Raw genomic sequence first — 27,332 nt, forward strand, 5'->3', positions numbered from 1 at the left:
AAGTAAAAACAGTACAACCATAGAACTGTACTATACGATCTATGGTACAACATAAGTTCTAGTGAGCTTTTAAAATCGACTATTTTATACAGTCGTATATTAAATATATACAGATGGCAACATGCCAAATGATAGGCCTATAAATTGTAGTTATCCCCCCTCTCTCTATCTCGCTCTCCTGTCACTCATTGGCTTTGTCATTGTCCTGCACTAAGAAATGAAATGAAATGAATGGGGTTTAACGTCCTACTGTTTTGCTCCGAACTGGGCTAATGAAGACGGGCATACGCCATACAGTGTGCTATGAGGGAAATTTTGCCCGGACAGCGGCACTACGGCCTATACTCTTATATCGAATTCCAACTGCCAAGGGATCTTTTACGTGCACGCCAATGTGTACACGGGACCTCGGATTTTCGTCTCATCCGAATGACTAGACAGCTGTCCTTGTCAGGCCCTGTACTAAGACTATTACTGTTTTATGCCATCATGGATCGTATTACCATGGTATTACAGTTCTATGATGCCATTCCTAAAAAAAATATCCGTCAGTCTTATTAAATAATTACTTGAACTTGAACTATACATAATACATAATCATAATCAATAGTGATATAATATAATCAACATATTTAAAGTACGGTTGCTAAGTCTAGTCTAACTCAATATCATCCAAAATCTTCAACATTGAAAACACGATTTATTTGTCGGTTTAAATCAACATTGATGTTGTGATCTTACCGGAAAATGATGGGCTTTTGATATCCAATATTTAAGACAAAATAAACATTTTACCATTGGTACACGAATCGTGTACCATAATGCGCTTCAGCCCCAGTTGTATCAAGAGACTCGAGGGACGAGGCTAGACACATTGCACCAAATCAAACGGCATATGTAGACTGGAATAACCAGACGCTAGAAATTTGCACTCGCTTGAGACTGCTGGCTTATTTCGCCGAATATAACTGATTTGAAATTGGAGTAAAAACGGAAACCATTGAATGTAAATCAGTTTATATACATTCATATTACAGTATTATATGCGTTGCGACCCACTTTTGTCAATTCCTAGGTCCTAAATGTTAGCGATTTAGCTCCTTTAAACAAAATTTCGTCGTTGAGTATTAAAAACAGAAGAAGAATAAACTAAGAGTAAGAATAAAAATAAAACAAAAATAATACCCCCACCCCCACCAAAAAAAAAGAAAAAAAACATATTTATCAATCAGGATCACATTTATTTATGTAGTTAACTACATTAAATAAATCAACATGACATAACTTTCTTCCCACCAAGCTGGCACTCCCCTATTGGATTCGGAACCAATTTAACACAGTCACAGGTCTACGTCTATACCAGTGAAAATACAAAAGATTTTAAAAATTTGTATCAGCAGCACAGCAAAATTATTATTCATATCAAACTGTATTGTTCATGTATTTATGATTTATATTTTAATCCCACGCTTATTATTTATATGCCATTAAACAACATTTCATTTCATTTATTATTTATACACAATCCTGATAAATTAAAATATGCAACAGGTACAAATATATTTTCTTCCCAAGTTGGCACTCCCCTAGGTACCAAAATGCAGGGCTATCATACTACTGAAAATACCAAAGATTTTAAAAAATTATATCAAGGAAAAGCTTATATACATGTACATATAGCCAGCACTGCAAATGAAATGAAATGAAATGGGGTTTAATGTCCTACTGTTTTGCTCCAAACCGGGCTAATGAAGACTGGCATACGTCATAGTGTGCTATGAGGGAAATTTTGTCAGGACAGTGGCACTACAGCCTACTCTTATATCGAATTCCAACTGTCAAGGGATCATTTACGTGCACGCCAATATGTGTACACGGGACCTCAGTTTTTGGTCCCATCCGACCAACTAGACAGCTGTCCTTGTCAGGCCCTCCATCCTGCATCACTGACAAGGGGGAACCATGTCGGAAAATCTGGATGAACTTTCTCGGCTAATGCAGGGATCGAACATCCGACCTCCAGGCTAGCGAGCCAGCATCTTATCACATAGCCACCGTGACCCCCGCAGCACAGCAATATTATTCACACCGAACTGTATGGTTTATGTTTTTATGATTTATTAATGTATATATTTTAATCTCACATTCTCACACAATTATCATTCATACACAATCCTGAAAAATTAAATTAATACCTTTATGTAGGCCTAACAGGTATAAATATATTTTCTTCCCAAGCAATTAAAATGGACTGTATTCATTCAATTTTCAAAAATTACATCTTCATTTTAAATTACACTTATAAATCTAATATTACACACTAAACGACAAGCAACATTTTCTTTTGTCAAAGTCAGTTGGTTGAAGTATTAACTGTGGTCTGTACCCATTTTAGATCACAAATTTAGTGTTTATTGAGCGTATATGCCCGTATATGACAATTTCAATAAACCAGCGGTTGCCAGGCAAGATACATCCACATTTTGCCAGAGATGGATAGAGAACAAGCTGGGACCATAACCCAGAAAGTTACAGTCTAAAATGCGCAAATGTCAAAGGAACTGAGGTATTTTAATTGGGATATAAAGATATATTTTAAGTTTCATCGGATAAAAATTGTGACCTCAAGAGGGTCCACAACCTTCTTATTACATACTTTTACACAATTTGCAAACAAAGCGCGGGCATCTTGTCGGGGAGTTTAATTTCGATTTTCCCGAAATATGAATTCAACTTTCATTAAGGTAGAAAGGTGATATATTTCAACAGTTTTTAAAAGCTAAAAAAACGCGATTTTTCATACAATCAGGGGCCATAATTGAAGGTTAAAGTCTGATATATGCACAAATATCGAAACGAAACAAGATCTTGGGTTAAAAACATACATAAAAATCAGGTCAAAATTATCGTCTCTAGAGGGTCCACAACCTTCATATACATGTACCATCCATTTTATCCGGCAGTTTTGGTCTGATTTTCACAAAATTCAAACTCAACCATATGGTGTAATGGTGATATATTCAAACGTTTTTTTTTATATCAGATAAAAATTTTGACCTCTATAGAGGGACCACATTACAAAATGGAAGGAACATCGTTGGAAGTCGTCGAAAATCATCCATACCTAGGAGTAGAACACTGATATACAACTTACATATAGACATCATATATAACCTCAAAAGCCTCAATAGTCTTAGGATTCCTGAAACATAATCTTAGACACTGTCCAAAAAACGTGAAAGAGCATGCCTACCAAACATTAGTACGACCGAATATCGAGTATAGTTCAACAATTTGGAACCCGCAGCAGAACCCTAGTAGTGTTACACTTATGATACAGCAGCTTAACTGGCCATCCCTGGAACAATGCAGACAATATTTGGACTTAGTACTTATGTACAATGTTGTACATAGCCTGGTAGCAGTACCAACGTCTATATACTACAAGATCCATCAGTTCGTCACAGCAGAAAGTTTATACCATACCACTGTAAAATTAATGTGTATCAACACTCATTTTCCCCATGCGTAATCGTTCATTGGAATCGTATATCGGACCAAGTTCTCCAGCTGGTTGCACTAGAAGTTTTAAGGAAGTTTTGCAGTCGGAAATGAAATGAAATGAAATGGGGTTTAACGTCCTACTGTTCTGCTCTTATGCTGGGCTAATGAAGACGGGCATACGCCATAGTGTGCTATGAGGGAAATTTTGCACGGGCAGCGGCACTATCGCCTACTCTTATATCGATTTCCAACTGCCAAGGGATCTTTTACATTCCCTAGTAGGACACAAACTAGGTCATTTCGGGACTGGTTCAATTTTATTTCAATAATTCGCTTGTACAAGGCTGGACAGGCGACCCTACTCCTTGTCACATACAACCGGGGAATCGAAACCACGCCAGTTGACTCAATGACAGACCTTATGATACAGCACTGACATTGTACATTCACCAAAAAAAATAGGGATCATCCTTAGGGTATATGAAATCTGTTAAGAATTGTGGCCTGTAGGCGAAACACACACACAAAATTGGGTGTGGCTCTGTCCTAGGGAATCGGACATGCACCAAAAATGACAGAGGTCATCCTTAGGAAATGAAATGAAATGAAATGGGTTTTAACGTCCTACGGTTCTGCTCCGACTGGGTAAATAAACGGATGTACGCCATACAGTGTGCAATGAGGGAAATTTTGAATATTCCAACAGCAAAGGGATCTTTTACATGCACACCAATGTATAAACGGGACCTCAGTTTTCCATCCCATTCGAACGACTGAGATATCTGGGATATAAACATAAATTTCAAGTTTCATCAAAATCGGATAATATCAGAGATATTTGGGATATAAAGATATATTTTAAGTTTCATCAAAATTGGATAGAAATTGTGACCTCTAAAAGGTTCACAACCTTCGTATTACATACTTTTACACAATTTGTGTACAAAGAGCGGCCATTTTGTCGGGCAGTTTAGTTTCGCTTTTCCCGAAATTCGAAATTCAGCCTTCATTATGGTGAAATGGTGATATACTTAAACATTTTTTAAAATCGGATAAAAATTGTGACCTCCAGAGAATCCACAATCTAAAAAACACGATTTTTCGTACAATCAGGGGCCATAATCCAGGAAGTTATGGTCTGATATGCGCAAATAGCTAAAAGAACCAAGATCTTTGGGACATAAACATATATTTGAAGTTTCATCAAAATCTGATAACAACTGTGACTTCTTAGAGGGTCCACAACCTTGGTATGCCATACTTTTACACTTTCAGGCAAAACTTCTCTAATACAAATGAACAGGCTGGATTTATGCATGTTTTATTTTGAACATTATATATCTAAAAAAAATTAAAATATGGCATTATCTTCATTTTTACAAGATAGACAATTACAAAATGCTTGCAGGTGAATTTCACTATAGTATAACTGAAGAAAAAATAAACTATAAAAATAAAACTTCAGCATTCAATGCATGGATGTGTGTGTTCAAATTGTGTAGGCTATCTTCAAGACAGTGGATAGACCTGAGTCCGTATTCAAAGGTTTTCTTAAAGTTGAATAAAAATACCTTAAATCAGTATTCAAAGGCTCTATTTTACATATAATTGGCTATGTGGAACACTTAACTGAACACTTAAAATATGGAATACCCACATTAGCCAAAAATTTTTAACTTATGAATTAACCTCCACTGCTAAAAATCAAGAATTATTCATGTCGCACACAAGTTATGTCCCCTTAAGAGCACCATACGCTATTAAAATCTTACAAGGAAAATGTTTGTCGAAATATTATATCGTAACGCATGAAAATAGTATGGCTATTTATGATATATCATGATTGTACACATCAGTTGCCGGAACAGTCGTTTTTGTAGATGTTTTTCAAAAACGATAAATTTCAATTGCAGCTAACGAATAGTGGTAGTATAATGATATTGTAAACATTACTATTTTAACAATGTATAATGAACATAAAACATGCAGGGCTTTTGGCTTTAAAGTTAGACTGAACAAATCATTCAGTGTTGTTTAACAATCTATCATATGAGAAATTCATAGAAATTGTGTCAGAGCCTACACTTTAGAATCCCAAAGGCCCGGCCATGTCGGTACATTGCGTGTACGAAAGATGCATGAGGCGTTATTTTCTACCCGGATAAATACTACCAATTAAATCGCAATAGGTAACACAAGAAATAAATTGTAAATCATTGGTGGCATGCTTTGGTCAGCAGTCATCATCATATATTTATACAAACGAAGACAAGAACATTTGGGAATGAATTGTAAAAAATAAACCATGCATTGCTTCTCGCGGCAGTACAAATATTTGCTGAAATCTACAATGGAATGCCATCGCAATGTCAATTTTACAAATGAATTTAATGCATCAAACTTTATTATATGGAAAATATGATTAAGCAATACGAACATGATAAATGATCGCAAAAAAATCAACCTTGACCATCTCGGTGGTAGTGAAGTTATGCACTATTATGGCATGGCAGCTACACTGGCAACATTGTCTTTGTTTCAATCTCAAACCCCTATCTTTTAAAATTGCTATTATGGGCATGCTACTACATTGTGTACTCTGGTTAAAAGAAGTCATTATAACCTCACTTAACTTTAAGGCCACACAAAATAAATGTCTTGTTTCTCGGGCAACTGACAGCTGAAACTGTAGGAAGGGAGGGCGGTTTCTTTTTTTTTTTTTACTCATTGATGGTGCAAAATAAAATTTGGCTATTGCTGAAAATTGTTGGGGCGGGAGGGCGGTCTTTCTTTTTTTTTTTTTTAAATGAGAAAGTCATTACTTGTTTACGTTTTTGCTTTCCGTTATATTCAACTTTATTGTACATACTTAAAACATAAACCCAAAATCAAGTCTACTAAAACACTGAGACTGAACACTGACTGAAAGGAAAATAATTTTCCATATTTAATTCACATAATTGAAATTGGTTTAAAATAAAATTCCATACGACTATGTAATAGCCCTCCATAAAGACAACAATATTTTTAAAAACTAAGCCTCTTTCACCAGGTGTATCAAAAATAATAATCATGGTAAACAGTATTTAAAACTAAATCTAGTATCGCCGGTTTATTTATAATTATTTACCGAATTCCAACCAATGCATGTCACACCGTGTCATCGGTATTGGAGATTGCCGGAAATACTGTTTCTTGGGATATTCGGTGTTTCTCAGGATATTCGGTGTTCTATCCGGTGTTTATATTGAATGACTATTTAAATCTAACTAACAACTGGTCAGTAAAACCATCAAATCGGTAATCCAATTATTATTTTCCGGATTATCGAAACTACCGTAAATGTGCTAATAATGACCCAGATTCTAAGGTATGCATTATGACGACTATCGCCATCGTGTCGTATTCTTAGCTATAATTAATTAACCTGTTCTACGGTTCATTATTTTATCAATAGGATTTTCCAAACAAGGACCGACTGAAGCCGGCAATAATGAGCCGATTACGATCGAATGATTGAAATATTGTCGCCAATGACTTTTAACACGAATCAAATTCTAGTTTATCAGGGGAGGTAATTAATATCACGTGATACAAAATGGAGGTTCTTTCGATATCAATAAAAAAGGCAAATCTGCCAAACTTCGCCATTGTTCGGATAAAAAAGACAGCATGTTCATCTGAATCAGTTTTAATACATTTGAATAGATATACATGTATGGCGGATGTAGGTACATGCGGGATATTTTTTTTACGACTTGCTTGTCGATGTGCGGGCGGGCGTTACATATTTATTTTTTTTCATCAAGACTAATAAATAGACTGCACGCGCAACCAATTTTGCGTGCGGGCGGTGCCCGAGAAACAAGTTATTTTATTTGTGTTGCCTAAGGTACCTTCAATGGGTCACTTAAAGTTAACTGGATTTTTCTCACTTAAACTGGCCTTTGAATACCGCTAAATACTAAACTTAACTTTAAAGGAAAATTTGATACTTAACATTGCCTTTGAATACCACTTACCCTTAACTTACAGATAGTTACGTATATTTAAGTGAAATCTAGTAATTAAGTGACTATCTTAGACTTAAGATATCCTTTGAATATGGACCCTGACCTGTCGAAATAGGATCAACCTCGGACTCTCCTTTGAAATGATGTTACATTGAAAAGGTTAAAGAAAAGCACTTTAAACATATTAATAAAGTTTTAAACCTAAATGGAAGTGAATTTTGTTTGTGGAAACTTAACACAGTTTTGACTACACTTGTTTCCACAATCTGACCACCTTGATAGGAAATTACCTTTGACAAATTTCTTACAACATAGTGTAAATGGCTCTGCATACATGAATTCAAAAATCATTAAAAATATTTACAATTGTGTGATTCATATATAAGATTAAATTAGTAATCTTTTTACTAAATGGATACAACCTCTTTGATTTAAGAGAAAATGAAGTATTGATTTGTTAAGATCTTGTACGATAATAGTGGTGTTGGGTCAGGGGAGAAATATGCTACATTAAAAGTTATAGCTATGGTAGATTCCAACAGATATTTGTGCTGTAGACAGTTCAAGTACAAAAGAAAGCTATATAGCCACACTTCTGTGGAGGTCACTAAGCTGAACATTTAATCATATGGAGTTTAGTTTAGCCACACTTCTGTGGAGTTCATTAAGCTGAAAATATCATCATATGGAGTTTACTCTTTTCCCATATCTACATATAACTTTAGATGTACCGATAATCAAATTAACACTTCAGTTTTTAATTAAATCAAATAGATTTTGGTCCTTAATTATAAAAATATATAATTTCCTAAAAAGCTATACTCTACTAAAATATTAAATCCACTAATTACTATATTAAAAACTAAATCTACTAGTATAAAATACAAAAATATATATTAACATCAGGACAGAACATTCATTTGCTTAGCTTCGTATGTACTTTTCTGAACAATTGAGATTCAAGTGTTCAGGGTTGTCAAAAAAAATCCTGATACACTGAAATACACATTTTACGCGTAAATGGCAAAACATTTGGCATATCAATATTTTTATTTTGTTTTCAAATAGACTGATTTTTTTAAGTACTTTCTTTGATTTACTTCAATAAAATTCATGTTATACAAAGCATAATCAAAAAGATTTTTTTATACAATATTGATATTTCTTTTTACTGTACTGAAATTTTACTTTTGAATTATAAATGACATCATTCAAGATTCTAATTACCAAGTTTTATTTAAAAAGACTAAATATATATGCAAAATTGTTCTTATTGGTTGCAGATGTCTTTAGTACCGTAGTAAGATGAAGACTAGATTAATATAAGCTAATGACATGATATCGACATATATCAGCTATTATTAATGGCATGTTCATATATATCAGAACTAGCTGGCAAACTCAATTCTGTTACTCAAATGTAATTATGTCAATTTAGAGCCTTCTGGACTCACAATCAAGCATCCTCATAAACAAATATTGACTTGAACTACGACAAGAAAACTTTATGGAAAACTACATTTGATAAGCAAGAAATGTAAAATGGCATTTTTGAATAATTACATCAACTTAATATGTTTTTATAATTACAATTTTTCAATTTTCTGTCAATAAATCATTATATAGCAATCTACATGGAAAATTTCTATGTTCAATATCGTTAACAAAATAGATATTGAAAAAATAACAATGTTATAATATTACATCTTAAAAATAGAGAAGATCAGGAAATTCTACCATCCATCAAACTATTTCTTGCATGCTTGATTTATTTCTCTTTTTAACCTAAAATGAAAATTATAAATAAATATTAAACTGAATAGATTGGAATGGGGTTACACATCTAGGTCAGGCCCGTAACCAGCTTGCTGACCGCAGAGTCCCCCCCCCCCCTTGAAGATGGGACGGCTGCAAACACGCTCTCCAGCCCAGAAAATCGTTCTTTAGCGAATTCTGAACAATTAACACACAAAATATAGGGCAGATATATATCAGAACATAACCAATAACATGAAATGTGGTGCCAGGTGCCACGTCCCCAAATTAATACTCGACATGATGATCCCTGCCTGCTGTCCATTACAAATAGTGGGCATTTCAGAACTATGGTCAGCAACTTTGCGTGGGGGGGGGGGGGGGGCAAATCATTTTTGCGAAGGTCGGTGTCACAGCTCCCCAAAAAATGAAATGAAATGGGGTTTAACGGCCTACTGTTCTGCTCAGACTGGGCTAATGAAGACAGGCATACGCCATACAGTATACTATGAAGGAAATTTTGCCCGGACAGCGGCACTATGGTAGGGTGACCCACCATAAATAAATATCTCCAAATATCTCTACAATTACACCACAATATTTACCAAGCCTTAAATCAGTTTCGCACATTTATAGTCACTAAATAAAGGGTTATGTTGTACTTAATAAGCTATGACCATTAACCATCCATAAATAATACACTGAAAAATGGTAACCATATTTATGGCTGGGTATCAATAGTGATTTTACTATCGATAATCGGCAATGAAATGTCGGTCAATAATCGATAGTATCGAAAACAAACTTATTTTCACGGTCATCATCAAGACTGGATACAGTGTAAGTTCAAAGTTCAAAACCATACGAAGTTGCGAAAGATCGTTTGCTCCTGTCTAAGGAGATTTATTTGGAAAACATTAATAAAACTTGTTATATCACGTATATATACGTAAATTTATGTTGTTTATTATTAAAATAATGCTGCCGTGGTTCCGAATGAAGAAATATCATAAATAATTATGTTAAGGGACCAAAATGAACTTGTTCCGATTCAAAACATTGCGTACGTGCGCGCGAAAATATCAATATGGCAGACGAATTCTGAAGCTTGCAAAGGGAAATTGTTATGTATTACATTGATACTTGATAGTAATTAAAGTGAGCGGTGTATTATGATTAACTGAAAGAAAACATTGACATTTCAGACGCAAGAAAAATAGACGAAGAGCGATAATCGATAGTAACCCACCGCTATCGATAGTGCTTTTCTGGGCTGTCCAATCGATACTATCGATTTATATCGATATTTTACCCAGCCCTAACCATATTATTACACAGAACAGCTAACTGCACTGGTTATTATTATTATTATAAAAGCTCCAATTTTTTTTATCCTTCCGGTTTTTGGTTTGGTTTTTTTTTGGACACATTGCATTGGACACCTCCTTGATTTTGCTATCAATTATTAATAAATGGTTTTTAATAAATGGTTACCTCTCTATTTCCTTTCTACAACTGTCTTTGACTTGTTTTCTAGTAACTTGCACAATATCTGTTATAGAATACTGAAACAAATACATTTATTATATTATTACTGTACTGTAATACAATTAAAGGAGCCGTCCAAGATATTTTTTAGCGAATAAAATTTGTTAATCACAGTGTAGGGTTGACTATACATGTAAGTGCTCAGTAAGTGCCTGTATAACAATATCTATATACTTGCCCATGTCATAGTGCATAGCAAAGTAATTAACATTAATCTGATAGGCTTCTTCATTTCATTAATTTAGACAAAGCATATCAATTTACAAAGATCAATGATAATTTTTGTCACCAGAACATTCAGAAGTGCATGCAAACTAATTTAAATAATGCATAAAATTTTCAAATAGATTGGTGATAACTTTCGTTGTTAAAGAATTCAGAAGATTCTATAACAAAAATTGCAATAAGTTTGGAAGTTATCATCAGAAATTGCTCAAAATCAAAGTGATCAAGGGCCATAACTCTGGCAGTAATTATCAAAATAGTTGAAAATCGTTTCATGATCTTAAACACTGTGTATACCACACATTTCAATGTGGGCGTATAAAAATTGTGACTTCTAGAGGGTCCACAACCTTTGTATTACATACTTTTACACAATTTGTGACCAAAGAGCGGCCATTTTGACGGGCATTTTCGTTTTGATTTTCACAAAAATTTAGTATTCAACCTTCATTATGGTGGAATGGTGATATATTTAAATGGTTTTTAAAATTGGATAAAAAATTGTGACCTCTAGAGAATCCACAAACTAAGGCTACACAAAATAAATGTCTTGTTTCTCGGGCAACTGACAGCTGAAACTGTAGGGGGGGAGGGCGGTTTATTTTTTTTTTTTACCTCATTTCTGGCTAGAGGATGGTGCAAAATAAAATTTGGCCATTGTTGAAAATTGTTGGGGCGGGAGGGCGGCCTTGTATTTTTTTTTTTTTTTTTAATGAAAAAGTCATTACTTGTCTACGGTTTTGCTTTCAGTTATATATTATACATACTTAGAACATAAACCCAAAAATCAAGTCTACTCAAACACTGAACACTGACTGAAAGGAAAATAATTTTCCATATTTAATTCACGTAATGTAGCTTACTATTAATACTAATGGTAATGGTGACAACCATAATTGAAATTGGTTTAAAATAAAATTCCGTACTACTATATATTAATAGCCGTCCATAATAACGACAATATTTTAAAGAGTAAGCCTCTGTCAGCATGTGTATCAAAAATAATCATTACGGTAATTAACGACACTTAGATCTAAATCCAGTATCGCTGGTTTATAATGATTGACCTAATTCCAACCAATGCATGTCATCGGGATTCGGGAAATGACTGTTTCTCAGGATATTCATTGTGTTTCTCAGGATATTCGGTGTTCTATCTGGGGTTTATATCGAATGACTATTTAAATTTAACTAACAACTGGTCAGTAAAACCATCAAATGTGTAATCCAATTATTATTTTCCGGATTATCAAAACTACCGTTAAATGTGCTAATGACCCAGATTCTGACTAAAGTCGAAGGTATGGTGACTATCATCGTATCGTATTCGTAGCCACAAGTTATAATAATTAACCTGTTCTACGATTCATTGTTTTATAAGTAGGATTTTTTCATACATGGACCGACTGAAGCCGGCGATAATGAGCCGATTAAGATCGAATGATTGAAATAAATCAAATTCTAGTTCACCAGGGGAGGTAATTAAAATCACGTGATACAAAAATTGAGGTTCTTTTGATATCACTAAAATTTAAAAAAAGACCCGTAAATGAGCGTTTACATCTGAATCAGTTTAATACATTTGAATGGATATTCACGCTTGGGGCATGTAGATAAAAGCGGGATATTCTTTTTATGACTTGCTTATAGATGTTCGGGCGGGCGTTATATATTTTTTATTTTTCATCAAGACTAATATAGGCGGCACGCGCAACCAATTTTGCGTGCGGGCGGTGCCCGAGAAACAACTTATTTTATTTGTGTTGCCTAAAAAACATGATTTTTCGTACAATCAGGGGCCGTAATCCAGGAAGTTGGGGTCTGATATGTGCAAATATTGAAAGTAAACAAGATCTTTGGGACATAAATATATATTTTAAGTAACATCAAAATCTGATACAATTAATTGTGACTTCTAGAGGATCCACAAACTTGGTATGACATACTTCTACACTATTTGCGTACAAGGAGCTGCCATTTTGTCAGGCAGTTTTGGTCTGATTTTCACGAAAATCGTCATTAGGTTGACCCAAGATTTTTGTGATATAAACATAAATTTAAAATCGGTTAAAAATTGTGGCCTCTAGAGGGTCCACAAACTTGATATACCATATGTTTACACAATTTGCGTACCAGGGGGCGCCCATTTTGTCTGACAGTTTTGGTCCCATTTTCACGAAATTTGAACTCAACCAACATTATGGTGTAACGGTTATATATTCAAATCTTTTTTTAAATCGGATAAAAATTGTGACCTCCAGGGGGCCACAAGCTAAAAACGCGATTTTGCATACAATCAAGGGCCAAAATCTTTGGTTTATAAACATGTATTTCAAGATTCATCAAAATCAGATGAAAATTTTGACCTCTAGAGTAGAGTGTCCACAAGCTAAGAACATGTTTTTTTGTACAATCAATGACCATAATCCATGAAGTTATGGTACAATACATGCCAATATCGAAAGGAACCAAGATCTTTGGGAGATAGTACAATATTTCCAGTTTCGTCAAGTCGGATAAAAACAGTGACCTGTAGACTGTCTACAAACACATTTGGATGTACGGACGTCCAGGCGGACAGACAGGGGCGATGGCATAATAGGTATACATGAAAATGTGGGCGTATGAAAAATATGTCTCAGTTAATAATACCTTAACCAGACTAGCTTGTCTTCGAAAATAAACTGATCCTTCTTCATTTTCGTGAATAGGATGAAGGTTGATTAAGGTGCCCATACCATGATCTTTGTTTCTAGGATCAGTTGAATCCCACGGTTTAATCCTTATTTCTATTATATAATCAGCTATTAATAATCCCTTAAATATATAAGTATTGAAATTCAGTTATTATCAACAAGAAGACTTAGACATCAACATATATATACTGGCTGTTGGACATATCATGAAAAGTACAGGGACAGACAATCTGTGTTATTGGTAATCTACAGTTAAATTAAGATATATAGCAAAGAGTAGCCTATTAGGTATTCCAATTTTGCCACTGGCATAGGTTATGTACACATAAATTAAGTTTAATTACAATCTACCACCACCATTTTCCATAGAATTAAACTACCAATGCATCATGTCATATGCTCAGTTCTAGATGCATGAATAAAAACAAAATTTCTGAGATGTAATAGATTGATGTGGGTACAAAGATATTTTGAATGAGATAAGAAAAGCTCTGGAATAAAAATTGTATACCAGAAACTAAATAAAATATGTTTTCGTGAAAACACAAGTTATTGAATTGAGAAATTTCTAATTAGTAAAAGGCATAACTACTATAATGGGATGATGTGTGTACAAGGTTTTATACAGTTATTTTGAACGGTTTGTGAAATATGCTACACATCATAATTGTATACCAAAATTTGTATGAAATTTGATTCCATGGAAACTAGTATTAAATCCTTGAAATTTCTAATTAGCAAATATGGCACAACTATGTATACATGTACAAACTTTCAAACAGTTGTTTTTTCAAAATTTTCTCGGGGAGGGCGAGTTCCCCATACGATTGTAATTCAGGTTAGGCTATATTGGACCATATTGAAGTTCCTGTATTCACAGGTTGGAATAGCAAGAAAACGTGTTTGCGGCTGTTTAGTTTTCCAAACTTTCTTGATGAGACCCCTTTGCTGATGCCCGGAGTGGGCCGTCTGTAAACAGGAATTTTTTGGGGCATTTCAGGTCTGGCCCCCTAACCTCCATCCGTCCTGTACGCCTATGACAATATGAACTATTTCTGAAAATCTGTGAAAAATTGAACTCTGTAGATGGAGTAAGAGTACGATTGTTTAAGCTTATCAACAGAAGCCTATTAGACACAGGTCATTACTCTGTTGCTGCTTTTGCAAGAAAGCTCAAAGTCATCAAGCTTTACCCACATATTAACGATTCCTTAATATTTGATGAAAATCAGCGAATAATTCAATTCTGTATAGTGGGATAAAAAATTGTGACCTCTAGAGAATCCACAAGCTAAAACACACAATTTTTCATACAATCAGGGGCCATAATCCAGGAATTTACGGTCTGATATGCGCAAATAGCGAAAGGGACCAAGATCTATGGGACACAAACATATATTTTAAGTTTCATCAAAATCAGATAACAACTGTGACTTCTAGAATGTCCACAACCTTAGTATTACATACTTTTACACTATTTGCGTACAAGGACTGGCCATTTTGTCTGGCAGTTTCGGTCTGATTTTTTACAAAATTCAAACTCAATCTTCACGGTTTTTAAAATTGTATACAAATTGTGATTTTTAGGTGGTCCATAAGCTAAAATTGCGATTTTCAAACAATCAGAGGCCCTGCTCCAGGAAGTTACGTTCAGATATGCATGATTATCGAAAGGAACCAAGATCTTTCGGATATAAACATAAATTTAAAGTTTCATCAAAATCGGATAAGAATCGTGGCCTGTAGAGAGTTCACAACCTTGAAATACCATATTTTTACACTATTTGCGTATGAGGAGCGGCCATTTTGTCTGGCAGTTTTGGTCTGAATTTCAAAAATTCGAACCCAACCATCATTAGGGTGTAACGGTGATATATTCACACAGTTTTTTAAATCGGATAAAAATTGTGACCTCTAGAGGGACCCTTGCTAAAAACGCCATAATTCATAAACGGGGCATAATTCAGGACATTAAGATCCACTTTGCCTAAATATTGAAAGATCTTTGGGTTATAAACATTTCATTTCATCAATTAAGATGAAAATTGTGACCTCTAGAGTGTCCAGAAGCTAAAAACGTGATTTTTCGTACAATCAAGGGCCATAATCCATGAAGATATGGTCCGATACATGCCAATATCGAAAGGAACCAAGATCTCTGGGAGATAGACCTATATTTCAAGTTTGGTCAAAATCGGATAAAAATTGTGACCTGTAGAGTGTCCACAAACAAATTAGTTTAGAACTAATAAGTAGGGCCTATAAAGTTGATAGAGGTACGGGGCGACATTATAACATGTGAGTGTATATGTTATTACTATATAGGATGTACATATTCTATATAAATAAAGCTGTTTGCATCAATAATTTATGGTTGGACAATACATTCAGTTTCAGTAGATTCACTAACCTTTTGTATTGACATTATGTATTATTCAATTAAAACTGAGAACAATACCATGAGATTTATTTAAGACAATTTAGTTTGAAAGGTTTCTTCCAACAGACTCCTTAATTTCTCCCTCGGGCATTACATTAAAATATAACATTTAATTAAGATTTTGAAAAGACATTTTTTTTTTTTTACTTTTCATGAACTCCTAATTTGTCCTTTGAGCACTATTCACGAATCATTAAGCGAAAATAATTTAAGGAAGCATTCTTTCTACAGAATAGTGTCTGTGTTCGGATTTTAGTTTAAAGTGTATATATTTTATGTGCTCTTTAACATTGCAATTTTCGAAAAAGAGGACAAAGATTTTATATGCTTTTGATTTCCATACAGATCTCAATTCAACTACAGCATTATGTTGTTATCACCTTATTTTAAAGATCATTAGTAAATGAAGAGCCCCGGGGGAAGAACGATCTATGTCACTTTTTCAACGAACCCCATTTAATGGCGCCATCTGGTAGCAAAAGGAATAAGCTTTCTGTGGAACAATCAATTTCAGGTAAAAACGATCGGAGTCGCATCGAACCAAGGCCCTTCTGAAATGGCCTCCAAGACAAATACAAGTCCATCGTATTTATTTGACCTTAATTTGGCTGAAAAGTGGAAGTCAGTTGTTGTACTGGTAATTATGATTCGTATTCAACATCATTTTGAAGTTGTAATTAAAGCCACTCGTTGTTTTGTTCGCGTCAAGCATTCTCGTCCAAAAGTCTGTTTTGCCTTTTATGCGAAAAGACAAAAATTTAACTTAGACTTAGATCGTTCTTCCCCTGAACTCTTCAAATGTTCTTCAACTTACACAGTTATGTTGAGCATTAGAGTCGTTATCACACCAACAATAACGGTGTGTCCTATATAAATGTTCTCTTGATCTACCTGTAATATCAACCACAGAACTGAAAAAAAAAGCAATATATAGGCTTTAACTTTAATGGTTTGCCTCTAATTTAGATACATTGTATATCTGTATAGCTGGTGGACTGCAACAGAAATCATGAAAATGTACATATTTCATAAAATAAAAATAATTAGATTCTAGCTACTTGGTATATGAGATTCAGTGTATAATTTATCAATTAAGATTTTGTTTCAACTTGTTAGACCGACTTCTGATATTAAATGCAAATGTTATCAGGTCATACCTAGAATCATAAGAACATTGTCTCGCAATGTCTTGCTCTGAGTAACCTTTGGATAATACCGGTATAAATTTAATTTTATATCTATGAGATTTAACAGGTGGTGTATATCTACCCATTAAATCTTGTAAACTACCTGTCACATGGTCCTTCTGAAACAATAAAATAAAACCCAGTGCAAGTTGCTGTTTCAAGATCTTTGACTGGGAATCATGTCACAAATACATACCACAAATTGTTTCAACTTCAATTTTACAATGGGGGTAAATAAAATGAAATGGGTTTTAACATTCTACTTCTCAAAATCGACAGGGCTAATGAAGATGCGCATAAGCCATATAGGGTGTAGAAATGGTTCCACTACTGATGTCTTTCCCCTTGCTCCAGCCACAGTAGTGGATCGTTCTGTTCTAAGGACTTCCTTTGAGCACGTTTTGTCATCAAATGACAAAAAAGTTACTGGTCTCTAACCCCCCTAATTACCAATTAATCTGACCCCAAACTGTACTGCACATCTTAACATATAATAAACCAATTCCCATTGAATTAAAGTTTAAACTTACCACATAAATTCATAACTTTAATAAAAATCCAGTGGCTATGGGATATTTCTGTCCCTTTTAAAATAGCCACCGATTCACCGAACCAGAATTAGAACATGCTTGTGATTTCACGTCCCCTCGAAAATATACAAAAACTGTTCGTTAAGATTTCAGTATTCCACAAAACTATTTTTAACTGCACAAATGCTTGTAGTGTGTATCAATTGTAGCCGTGAATAAGACAATTATCATGGTTACAATTATTGCAGATATATAGTGTGCTGTGAGGAGAAATCTGCCCAGACAGCTGCACTACGGCCACTCTTATTTTGAATTCCAACTGTCAAGGGTTCTTTTACGTGCCAATGCGTACACGGGACCTCGGAAACTGTGCCGTAAAATCAAGAGGAACTTTCTTGGCCAATACCAGGAGCGAACTCAAGACTTCCTGTTTAGCAAGCCAGCGTCTTTCCCACTGAGCTACCATGGCTCACACAATGAGGGAAAAGATTACTGTCCCGAGTATTATTCAACAAAGAATAACGCCGAAACAACTAGAAAAAATAGCTAGGTTCATTTGGTTCTATTTATAGAAAATACTAGATTTGGGTTTGAACCATTACCATCTAAATACGTTAAATCTTTATCTCCCTTTGACCTACATATAACACTATTTTGAGTCGCAGTTGTCCTTGCCTATCACATACCATAACATATAGTTGTGAAATCTTGTCAATACATGCCAGCACGTTCCCTACTTAGATTTTTTTTAACATAATTAGATTTAATAACACAGTCTTTTATCTAATGGCACAACAAGCCAGATCGTTCACAAATATCTACAGGCTCTAGTAAACTGTAGTTATTATGTAATTAAGAGCATTTGAGTTAAAACCAAAAACCATAGAATATGCTGATTGTATTAAAAAGAATTATTACTATATTTGTCTGTGCGAAATCAACAGAAACCAACGTAAACGTAAAATGACCATAATTTAAGTCAGAATTGGACCATCAACTTTGTTGTCCTTTTAGATAACGAGTGGAGATAGAAAAACATTTATTTCAGGAAAATACAATTTATACCTGGTATTGTGTAAGCTTTAGACCACTAACTTTACCAGAATCAATTATACCAAGATACACTGTGCCACCATATCCTGTGTTTAAAAATGCATTGATTGTCCTGAAACAAACAAACATGTGTTGCCATGCAAGATACGCCCACATTTTCCAAGGTATGGACAGAGAACAAGCAGGGAAAAAAATAGTTGGTCGCAAAATAAGTGCAGTCGGTCGCCGAATGAGGTAAACACTGTCAAAATAGAAGGACAAAATCTCAAATGCTGTAATATAGGTACATGGAGCGACTATTGTCAGGCCGTTTCGGTCTGATTTTCATGAAATTCACATTCAACCGTCATTATGGTACAACGGTGATATATTCTAACGTTTTTTTTAAATCAATTTAAAAATTGTGACCTCTAGATGGACCACAAGGTAAAAACGTGACTTTTTCGTACAATCAGGGGTCATAATCCTAGACGTTACAGTCTGTCACACGCGAGTATCGAAAGGAACTGAGATCTTTTGGTTATAAACACATATTTTAAGTGTCATCAAAATCGGGTAAACGTCCACAAGCTAAAAACGTGATTTTTCGTATAATCAATGGCCATAATCCATGGAGTTACAGTTCAATACATGCCGATATCAAAAGGAACTGAGATCTTTGTGAGATAAACCTATATTTCATGTGGGCGTATAAAAATTCCACAACTTATTAGGGTTTCTTCTTAGCCTAACTGAACAATATCACCAAGATTGAACAAATTTGTCCTGCATTGCGTTCAAAACCTCCAACAGTAAACCAAACATATATATCGGTCAAATGCATTCAGAATCATGATATATAAAATATGTTAGAGAAATTGCCTGCCATACATAAAGTTAAAACAATGTCATTGGGAATGACTTCTTTGAACTCTTCCCATCAGGTCAAAAAAATACCTTGAAACAGACTTTCGAGAAGATTTTTCTGTTTTACTCTCCTGAGTCCAAGGGGGTAACTCCTCAATGGTCAAATTTCTATGACCTTTAAACTCATGCATTGCATCTTCTTCAAATGGTACAATGCTTCCTCTGATATAGTAAGGCTTTACTTTTGGTCTTGCTGTAGCCATTATTGGTGTGTATAGTGTTACATGGAATTAATACATGGAATTATAATTGACTCCTAAAATAAAATCAAGTCAAATATATTTCAAGCTTTCTAGTTTATTTTCATATTACATATATAACAATTACTATAAACACAATGACACATATGAATTAATTAAATGTATATTTAAACATTAAAACATACCAATACATCCTGCAAATTGGAGTACTGCTAGTCAAGACCAAAAGATTTAGATATTTGTTATAATATTATGTCACTTCATATCTAATTGATGGCTGATTGTCAGATGACAAAACATTCAACAAGCAACAATTTGTGCTAATGTAATGTACAGTAATGTACTGGTATGTCATGATGAGTAAAAATAGTGCAATTAGAATGTCATAAGATGTTATGCTATTTTGTTAAATGCATGTAATATGCATTTAATTGGATTCATAATAAATAAAAAAAATTAATAAAATATTTTATGGTCATTTTTGCAGCTTTAGATTTAGAACAAAACTAAACAGTTTGTAAAACAAAATGTTGTGAATAGCACAATCGGCTAAAGCTTTAGTGTGTACACATTTCTATAGAAGTTTGTGGGATTCTATAGAATGCTATAGAATGCTGCAGGAAAACGAAATCATTCTGTATTTTTTTACATGACTATAGATTCAAAAACATGTACAATAGTTTTGTATAGGATTGGTAGATGAATATTTTCCAAGTGTAATTTCCTATAGAATTCTATAGAATACTGTAAGAAACTATTGGAAAAAAAATAAACCTACAGATTCATTGGTGCTGCAATAGTTTTCTGTAGAACTAACTTGTATCCTCGAGTCAGTTGAGTAATCCTTCAGTTTTCTATAGCCTTTGTGCTAAAAACTATAGTTTGCTATAGAACTAACTTGTATTCTCATGTCAGCTGTGATTCCTATAGATTTGGTGGTAAAAACTATAGTTTTGTATAGAACTAACTTATTGTCTCAAGTCAGTAGTATATTCCTATAGTTGTCTATGACATTCTGTTGAAAACTAAGAATTTATATGTATACTGTACTTAAACCATTTTAACAAATAGCCTACTATAGTTTCCTGCATAATATTGTAGAAACAATGTTCTATACTACAGATTTCATAAATTGGTGATGTCCTTTATTCATACTATAGTTTACAATAGAATTTAGTGATTCACTTGTGTGAATAATGTAAACTTTTCCAACATAATTTTCCTGGATGCAGTTTTCCTTAATTTATTGTGATACCAAATGACAAACTAAAATAAGCTTACCACGAAAAATAAAATATAAAGTATAAAATAGAATTTAGTGATTCACTTGTGTGAATAATGTAAACTTTTCCAACATAATTTTCCTGGATGCAGTTTTCCTTAATTTATTGTGATACCAAATGACAAACTAAAATAAGCTTACCACGAAAAATAAAATATAAAGTATAAAATAGTGTATATAATATGAATGAAATAGTGTTACGATGTTGACACTCAAAGGAATTCCCCACCCCACCCTCCAAAAAATGCCAGTAAATGTAGATGTTCACAACAAAAATATCAGATAATAAATTATTCTTCAGAAGTCAATGAAATAAAGACACAGTTTATTTAGATTTTAATGACTATAGCAGATTCTGTACTCAGATTCTGTCAACCGTGAATACCTGTGGACAAATTATAATTAACAGACAATGTACTCTCTTGAAATCTGTTAGGCCATTGGCTGAATTTAAAATTCAAAAATTCAGTGTATAACAACTTTAGTATTAACAAGAAACTGAAGAGAATGGTGGTGTTTTTTCACAGAGTCGATTAAAGATAGAAAGATAAGTATACTTTATTACTTTCTTAACAATAATATTAAATTACTTTAATTAGATAAGATTTATGTGATTTTGTTATTTATTTAACTTTATTACCTATTCTTTTCCCTATATTTCAGTTTTACCAAGAAAAGAACTTTTCATAGTTCCGGCTGGTGAATCATCAACAGAATTCAGATTAATCCATGAGAGAAAAAATGAGCTTATCAATTTAGAAGAATCCATGAGAGAAAAATAAGCTTATCAATTTAGAAGAAATCATGGGCCAACTATATTTATTCCCAAAATAAGATTTAATAAAAAAAAGTCTATAGAATTCTATAGTACCCATTCCTACAGAAAACTATTGTGGCCCAATTTCCAAATTACAGAATACTACATTATTCATTCCTATACATAACTGTAGAATACTATAGTATTTTCCTATAGAAATTTTGCCATAAATCTGTAGGAAAAACTATAGAATGTGCGCTACAGAAACTGTAGTATATTTGGGGCCGTTGTTTCCTACAGGCCCCCAAAATTCTCTAGAATACTATAGAATTTTATCCTATAGAACATGGGACACACCCCCAAAAAAACTCTATAGATTTTCTATAGAATTCTACACTGCTATTCTGTAGGACTTTTTGCTAAGGGTAACCCTTGACAGTTCCGTAACACTACTATCTGGTCAAAATTTACCTCACTGCACACAGCATAGCAAGTCTCTAACATCGTAGGCGTGGGAGCTGCTACCCCCCCCCTCCCAAATTCAGTGATCTGTCCATTTTTCGAGCAATGTATTTCCGTTTTTCCGGCACAAACATCAGAGAATGAGAACATATATCATAGAAATATAATTTTAAAATGAAATTGCTAGAAATTTACATTTTGAAAACTATAATAATACTATAAACTAATATAAAACTATAACGTTTGTGGAAAATTTGTTTTAGTTGATGATGATTCATATTAAGGTGAGTGTCAAAGGGTGGTCCAACGGAGTGGGAAGTCGACGGTTCGGCCGGAGATAGTTCAGCTCTGAACGCAGGTCTCATTACACTAGGCCGAGTGTAATGAGACCTACGTTCAGAGCTTAACTAGGCCGGAGAGATAAGTCGAGGGTGAGGGCACACATGTTGCCAGTCGGGGGTGAGGGGTAGGGTAGGGTATGGTGAGACATGCAGTGACCCCTCCCCTTCTGCGTAAAAATGATTTGCCCAGCCGAAAAAAAAAGTTGCCGACCATACCATAGTTCTAGAATACCTACTCAGTGGCTACTGTTGTAATAATAGCAGTCTGGACCTATAAACTTTCTTGGCCTTGTTTGGTACGGTACATGAAATTTACATAAATAAATTTTGAATTAAAAAATAAAACTCTGCATTGTTGATGTCTATTTCGCCACCTTCTTAGCTGCACAAAATATTTAGGCCCCTCCTCTAAATAAAGTGGAAGTAGTCGGCATTTACGGAAAGGGAGGTAACTCTATTGACATAAAATTTTCAAGGCATGTTATGTGAGTCGACCCTAAGTCCAAAACAAATAGTCAGTCGAATAAACCGGTCGATGGCTTATTAAAATTTTGGAATCGTTTGTAATCTGTATAAGTTAAAGAAAAAACGCACTAATTCCAATATCTTTTATCATTGTTTTTGTTTATTTTTTACGTCCCCTCATGTTCAAATTTGATTGTTCAAATTAAAACTTTAAGGTGTTATCTTAGTTATTGCCACCGCGGCTTAATAAAGTCATGCTTGACTTTTTCCCTCATCCCCATATGCCCCCATCTTTTAAGTGCACGCCAATGTGTACACGGGACCTCGGTTTTTCGTCCCATCCGAACGACTAGACATCTGTCCTTGTCCACCTCCAAAAGAATAGAGTCCCTATATATGATATGTTGGGTTAGGGGGGCGATGGGGATGAGGTATTTGACATTATCATGTGGCCTCGTCCAGTCGATAAAATCAGTCAGTTAGTTCAGTCGAATAATCCAGTCGAATAAACCAGTCGAATAATTCAGTCGAAAAGTTCAGTCGAATAAACCAGTCGAATAGTTCAGTCGAATAAACAAGTCGCTCAATATTAAGCAGCGGTGGCAGTGGGCTAAGATGATATGGTAGCAAATCATGCTCTTAGACATAGCTGAAGGAGCCGGGGCATGGGGTAGAGACCGGGGGGCTTCCCAACTAGTTTCAAGAAATGAAAAGAAATGAAATGGGGTTTTAACGTCCTACTGTTCTGCTTGGAACTGGGCTAATGAAGACGGGCATACGCCATACACTGTGCGATGAGGGAAATTTTGCCCGGACAGCGGCACTACGGCCTACTCTTATATCGAATTCCATCTGTCAAAGGGATCTTTTACGACCACGTCAATGTGGACACGGGACCTCGGTTTTTCGTCCCATCCGAACGACTAGACAGCTGTCCTTGTCCGCCTCGAAAAGAATAGAGTCCCTATATATGATATGAACGAAGAAAGGGGATGGGGTGGGGCGGGGGTGGGGGGGATGAGGTATTTGACATTTTCATGTGGCCTCATCCAGTCGATAAAACCAGTCAGTTAGTTCAGTCGAATAATCCAGTCGAATAAACCAGTCGAATAATTCAGTCGAAAAGTTCAGTCGAATAAACCAGTCGAATAGTTCAGTCGAATAATCCAGTCGAATAATTCAGTCGAATAAACAAGTCGCTCAATATTAAGCAGCGGTGGCAGCGGGCTAAGATAATATAGTAGCAAATCATGCTCGTAGCCATAGCTGAAGGAGCCGGGGGCATGGGGTAGGGACCGGGGGGCTTCCCAACTAGTTTCAAGAAATGAAAAGAAATGAAATGGGGTTTTAACGTCCTACTGTTCTGCTTGGAACTGGGCTAATGAAGACGGGCAGACGCCATACACTGTGCGATGAGGGAAATTTTGCCCGGACAGCGGCACTACGGCCTACTCTTATATCGAATTCCATCTGTCAAAGGGATCTTTTACATCCACTCCAATGTATACACGGGACCTCGGTTTTTCGTCCCATCCGAAAGACTAGACAGCTGTCCTTGTCCGCCTCGAAAAGAATAGAGTCCCTATATATGATATAAACGAAGAAAGGGGATGGGGTGGGGCGGGGGTGGGGGGGGATGAGGTATTTGATATTTTCATGTGGCCTCGTCCAGTCGATAAAACCAGTCAGTTAGTTCAGTCGAATAATCCAGTCGAATAAACCAGTCGAAAAGTTCAGTCGAATAAACCAGTCGAATAGTTCAGTCGAATAATTCAGTCGAATAATCCAGTCGAATAATTCAGTCGCTCAATATTAAGCAGCGGTGGCAGCGGGCTAAGATAATATAGTAGCAAATCATGCTCGTAGCCATAGCTGAAGGAGCCGGGGGCATGGGGTAGGGACCGGGGGGCTTCCCAACTAGTTTCAAGAAATGAAAAGAAATGAAATGGGGTTTAACGTCCTTCTGTTCTGCTTGGAACTGGGCTAATGAAGACGGGCAGACGCCATACACTGTGCGATGAGGGAAATTTTGCCCGGACAGCGGCACTACGGCCTACTCTTATATCGAATTCCATCTGTCAAAGGGATCTTTTACGTCCACTCCAATGTAGACACGGGACCTCGGTTTTTCGTCCCATCCGAAAGACAATAGACAGCTGTCCTTGTCCGCCTCGAAAAGAATAGAGTCCCTATATATGATATAAACGAAGAAAGGGGATGGGGTGGGGCGGGGGTGGGGGGGGATGAGGTATTTGACATTTTCATGTGGCCTCGTCCAGTCGATAAAACCAGTCAGTTAGTTCAGTCGAATAATCCAGTCGAATAAACCAGTCGAATAATTCAGTCGAAAAGTTCAGTCGAATAAACCAGTCGAATAGTTCAGTCGAATAATTCAGTCGAATAAACAAGTCGCTCAATATTAAGCAGCGGTGGCAGCGGGCTAAGATAATATAGTAGCAAATCATGCTCGTAGCCATAGCTGAAGGAGCCGGGGGCATGGGGTAGTGACCGGGGGGCTTCCCAACTAGTTTCAAGAAATGAAAAGAAATGAAATGGGGTTTTAACGTCCTACTGTTCTGCTTGGAACTGGGCTAATGAAGACGGGCAGACGCCATACACTGTGCGATGAGGGAAATTTTGCCCGGACAGCGGCACTACGGCCTACTCTTATATCGAATTCCATCTGTCAAAGGGATCTTTTACGTCCACTCCAATGTAGACACGGGACCTCGGTTTTTCGTCTCATCCGAAAGACTAGACAGCTGTCCTTGTCCGCCTCGAAAAGAATAGAGTCACTATATATGATATAAACGAAGAAACGGATGGGGTGGGGCGGGGGTGGGGGGGATGAGGTATTTGACATTTTCATGTGGCCTCGTCCAGTCGATAAAATCAGTCAGTTAGTTCAGTCGAATAATCCAGTCGAATAAACCAGTCGAATAATTCAGTCGAAAAGTTCAGTCGAATAAACCAGTCGAATAGTTCAGTCGAATAATTCAGTCGAATAATCCAGTCGAATAAACAAGTCGCTCAATATTAAGCAGCGGTGGCAGCGGGCTAAGATAATATAGTAGCAAATCATGCTCGTAGCCATAGCTGAAGGAGCTGGGGGCATGGGGTAGGGACCGGGGGGCTTCCCAACTAGTTTCAAGAAATGAAAAGAAATGAAATGGGGTTTAACGTCCTTCTGTTCTGCTTGGAACTGGGCTAATGAAGACGGGCAGACGCCATACACTGTGCGATGAGGGAAATTTTGCCCGGACAGCGGCACTACGGCCTACTCTTATATCGAATTCCATCTGTCAAAGGGATCTTTTACGTCCACTCCAATGTAGACACGGGACCTCGGTTTTTCGTCCCATCCGAAAGACTAGACAGCTGTCCTTGTCCGCCTCGAAAAGAATAGAGTCCCTATATATGATATAAACGAAGAAAGGGGATGGGGTGGGGCGGGGGTGGGGGGGGGGATGAGGTATTTGACATTTTCATGTGGCCTCGTCCAGTCGATAAAACCAGTCAGTTAGTTCAGTCGAATAATCCAGTCGAATAAACCAGTCGAATAATTCAGTCGAAAAGTTCAGTCGAATAAACCAGTCGAATAGTTCAGTCGAATAATTCAGTCGAATAATCCAGTCGAATAATTCAGTCGCTCAATATTAAGCAGCGGTGGCAGCGGGCTAAGATAATATAGTAGCAAATCATGCTCGTAGCCATAGCTGAAGGAGCCGGGGGCATGGGGTAGTGACCGGGGGGCTTCCCAACTAGTTTCAAGAAATGAAAAGAAATGAAATAGGGTTTTAACGTCCTACTGTTCTGCTTGGAACTGGGCTAATGAAGACGGGCAGACGCCATACACTGTGCGATGAGGGAAATTTTGCCCGGACAGCGGCACTACGGCCTACTCTTATATCGAATTCCATCTGTCAAAGGGATCTTTTACGTCCACTCCAATGTAGACACGGGACCTC

General features: G+C 35.8%; 1 protein-coding gene across 3 annotated transcripts in view; it reads right to left on the bottom strand.

Annotated features, from left to right (window-relative positions):
- Nucleotides 1-7,396: 7,396 nt before the first annotated feature.
- Nucleotides 7,397-27,332, bottom strand: part of LOC126815424 (uncharacterized) — a 79,359-nt gene continuing 59,423 nt past the window's right edge. The window contains exons 1-8 of one of the 3 annotated variants that reach the window (XM_050541056.2): nucleotides 23,136-23,329; nucleotides 19,888-20,113; nucleotides 18,964-19,063; nucleotides 17,339-17,487; nucleotides 16,996-17,092; nucleotides 13,698-13,862; nucleotides 10,767-10,837; nucleotides 7,397-9,302 (exon numbers count right to left, since the gene is read on the bottom strand). In XM_050541056.2, coding sequence (XP_050397013.1) covers nucleotides 9,266-9,302; nucleotides 10,767-10,837; nucleotides 13,698-13,862; nucleotides 16,996-17,092; nucleotides 17,339-17,487; nucleotides 18,964-19,063; nucleotides 19,888-20,060 — 792 coding nt within the window. In that variant the 5' untranslated portion in view covers nucleotides 20,061-20,113; nucleotides 23,136-23,329 and the 3' untranslated portion in view covers nucleotides 7,397-9,265. Of the gene's footprint in view, nucleotides 9,303-10,762; nucleotides 10,838-13,697; nucleotides 13,863-16,995; nucleotides 17,093-17,338; nucleotides 17,488-18,963; nucleotides 19,064-19,887; nucleotides 20,114-23,135; nucleotides 23,330-27,332 lie in introns of those variants that run through there. The other 2 variants (XM_050541059.1, XM_050541060.2) reach the window with 2 other exon arrangements.

Source organism: Patella vulgata, chromosome 3 (genome assembly GCF_932274485.2).
Source record: "Patella vulgata chromosome 3, xgPatVulg1.2, whole genome shotgun sequence".
NCBI lineage: Eukaryota > Metazoa > Mollusca > Gastropoda > Patellidae > Patella > Patella vulgata.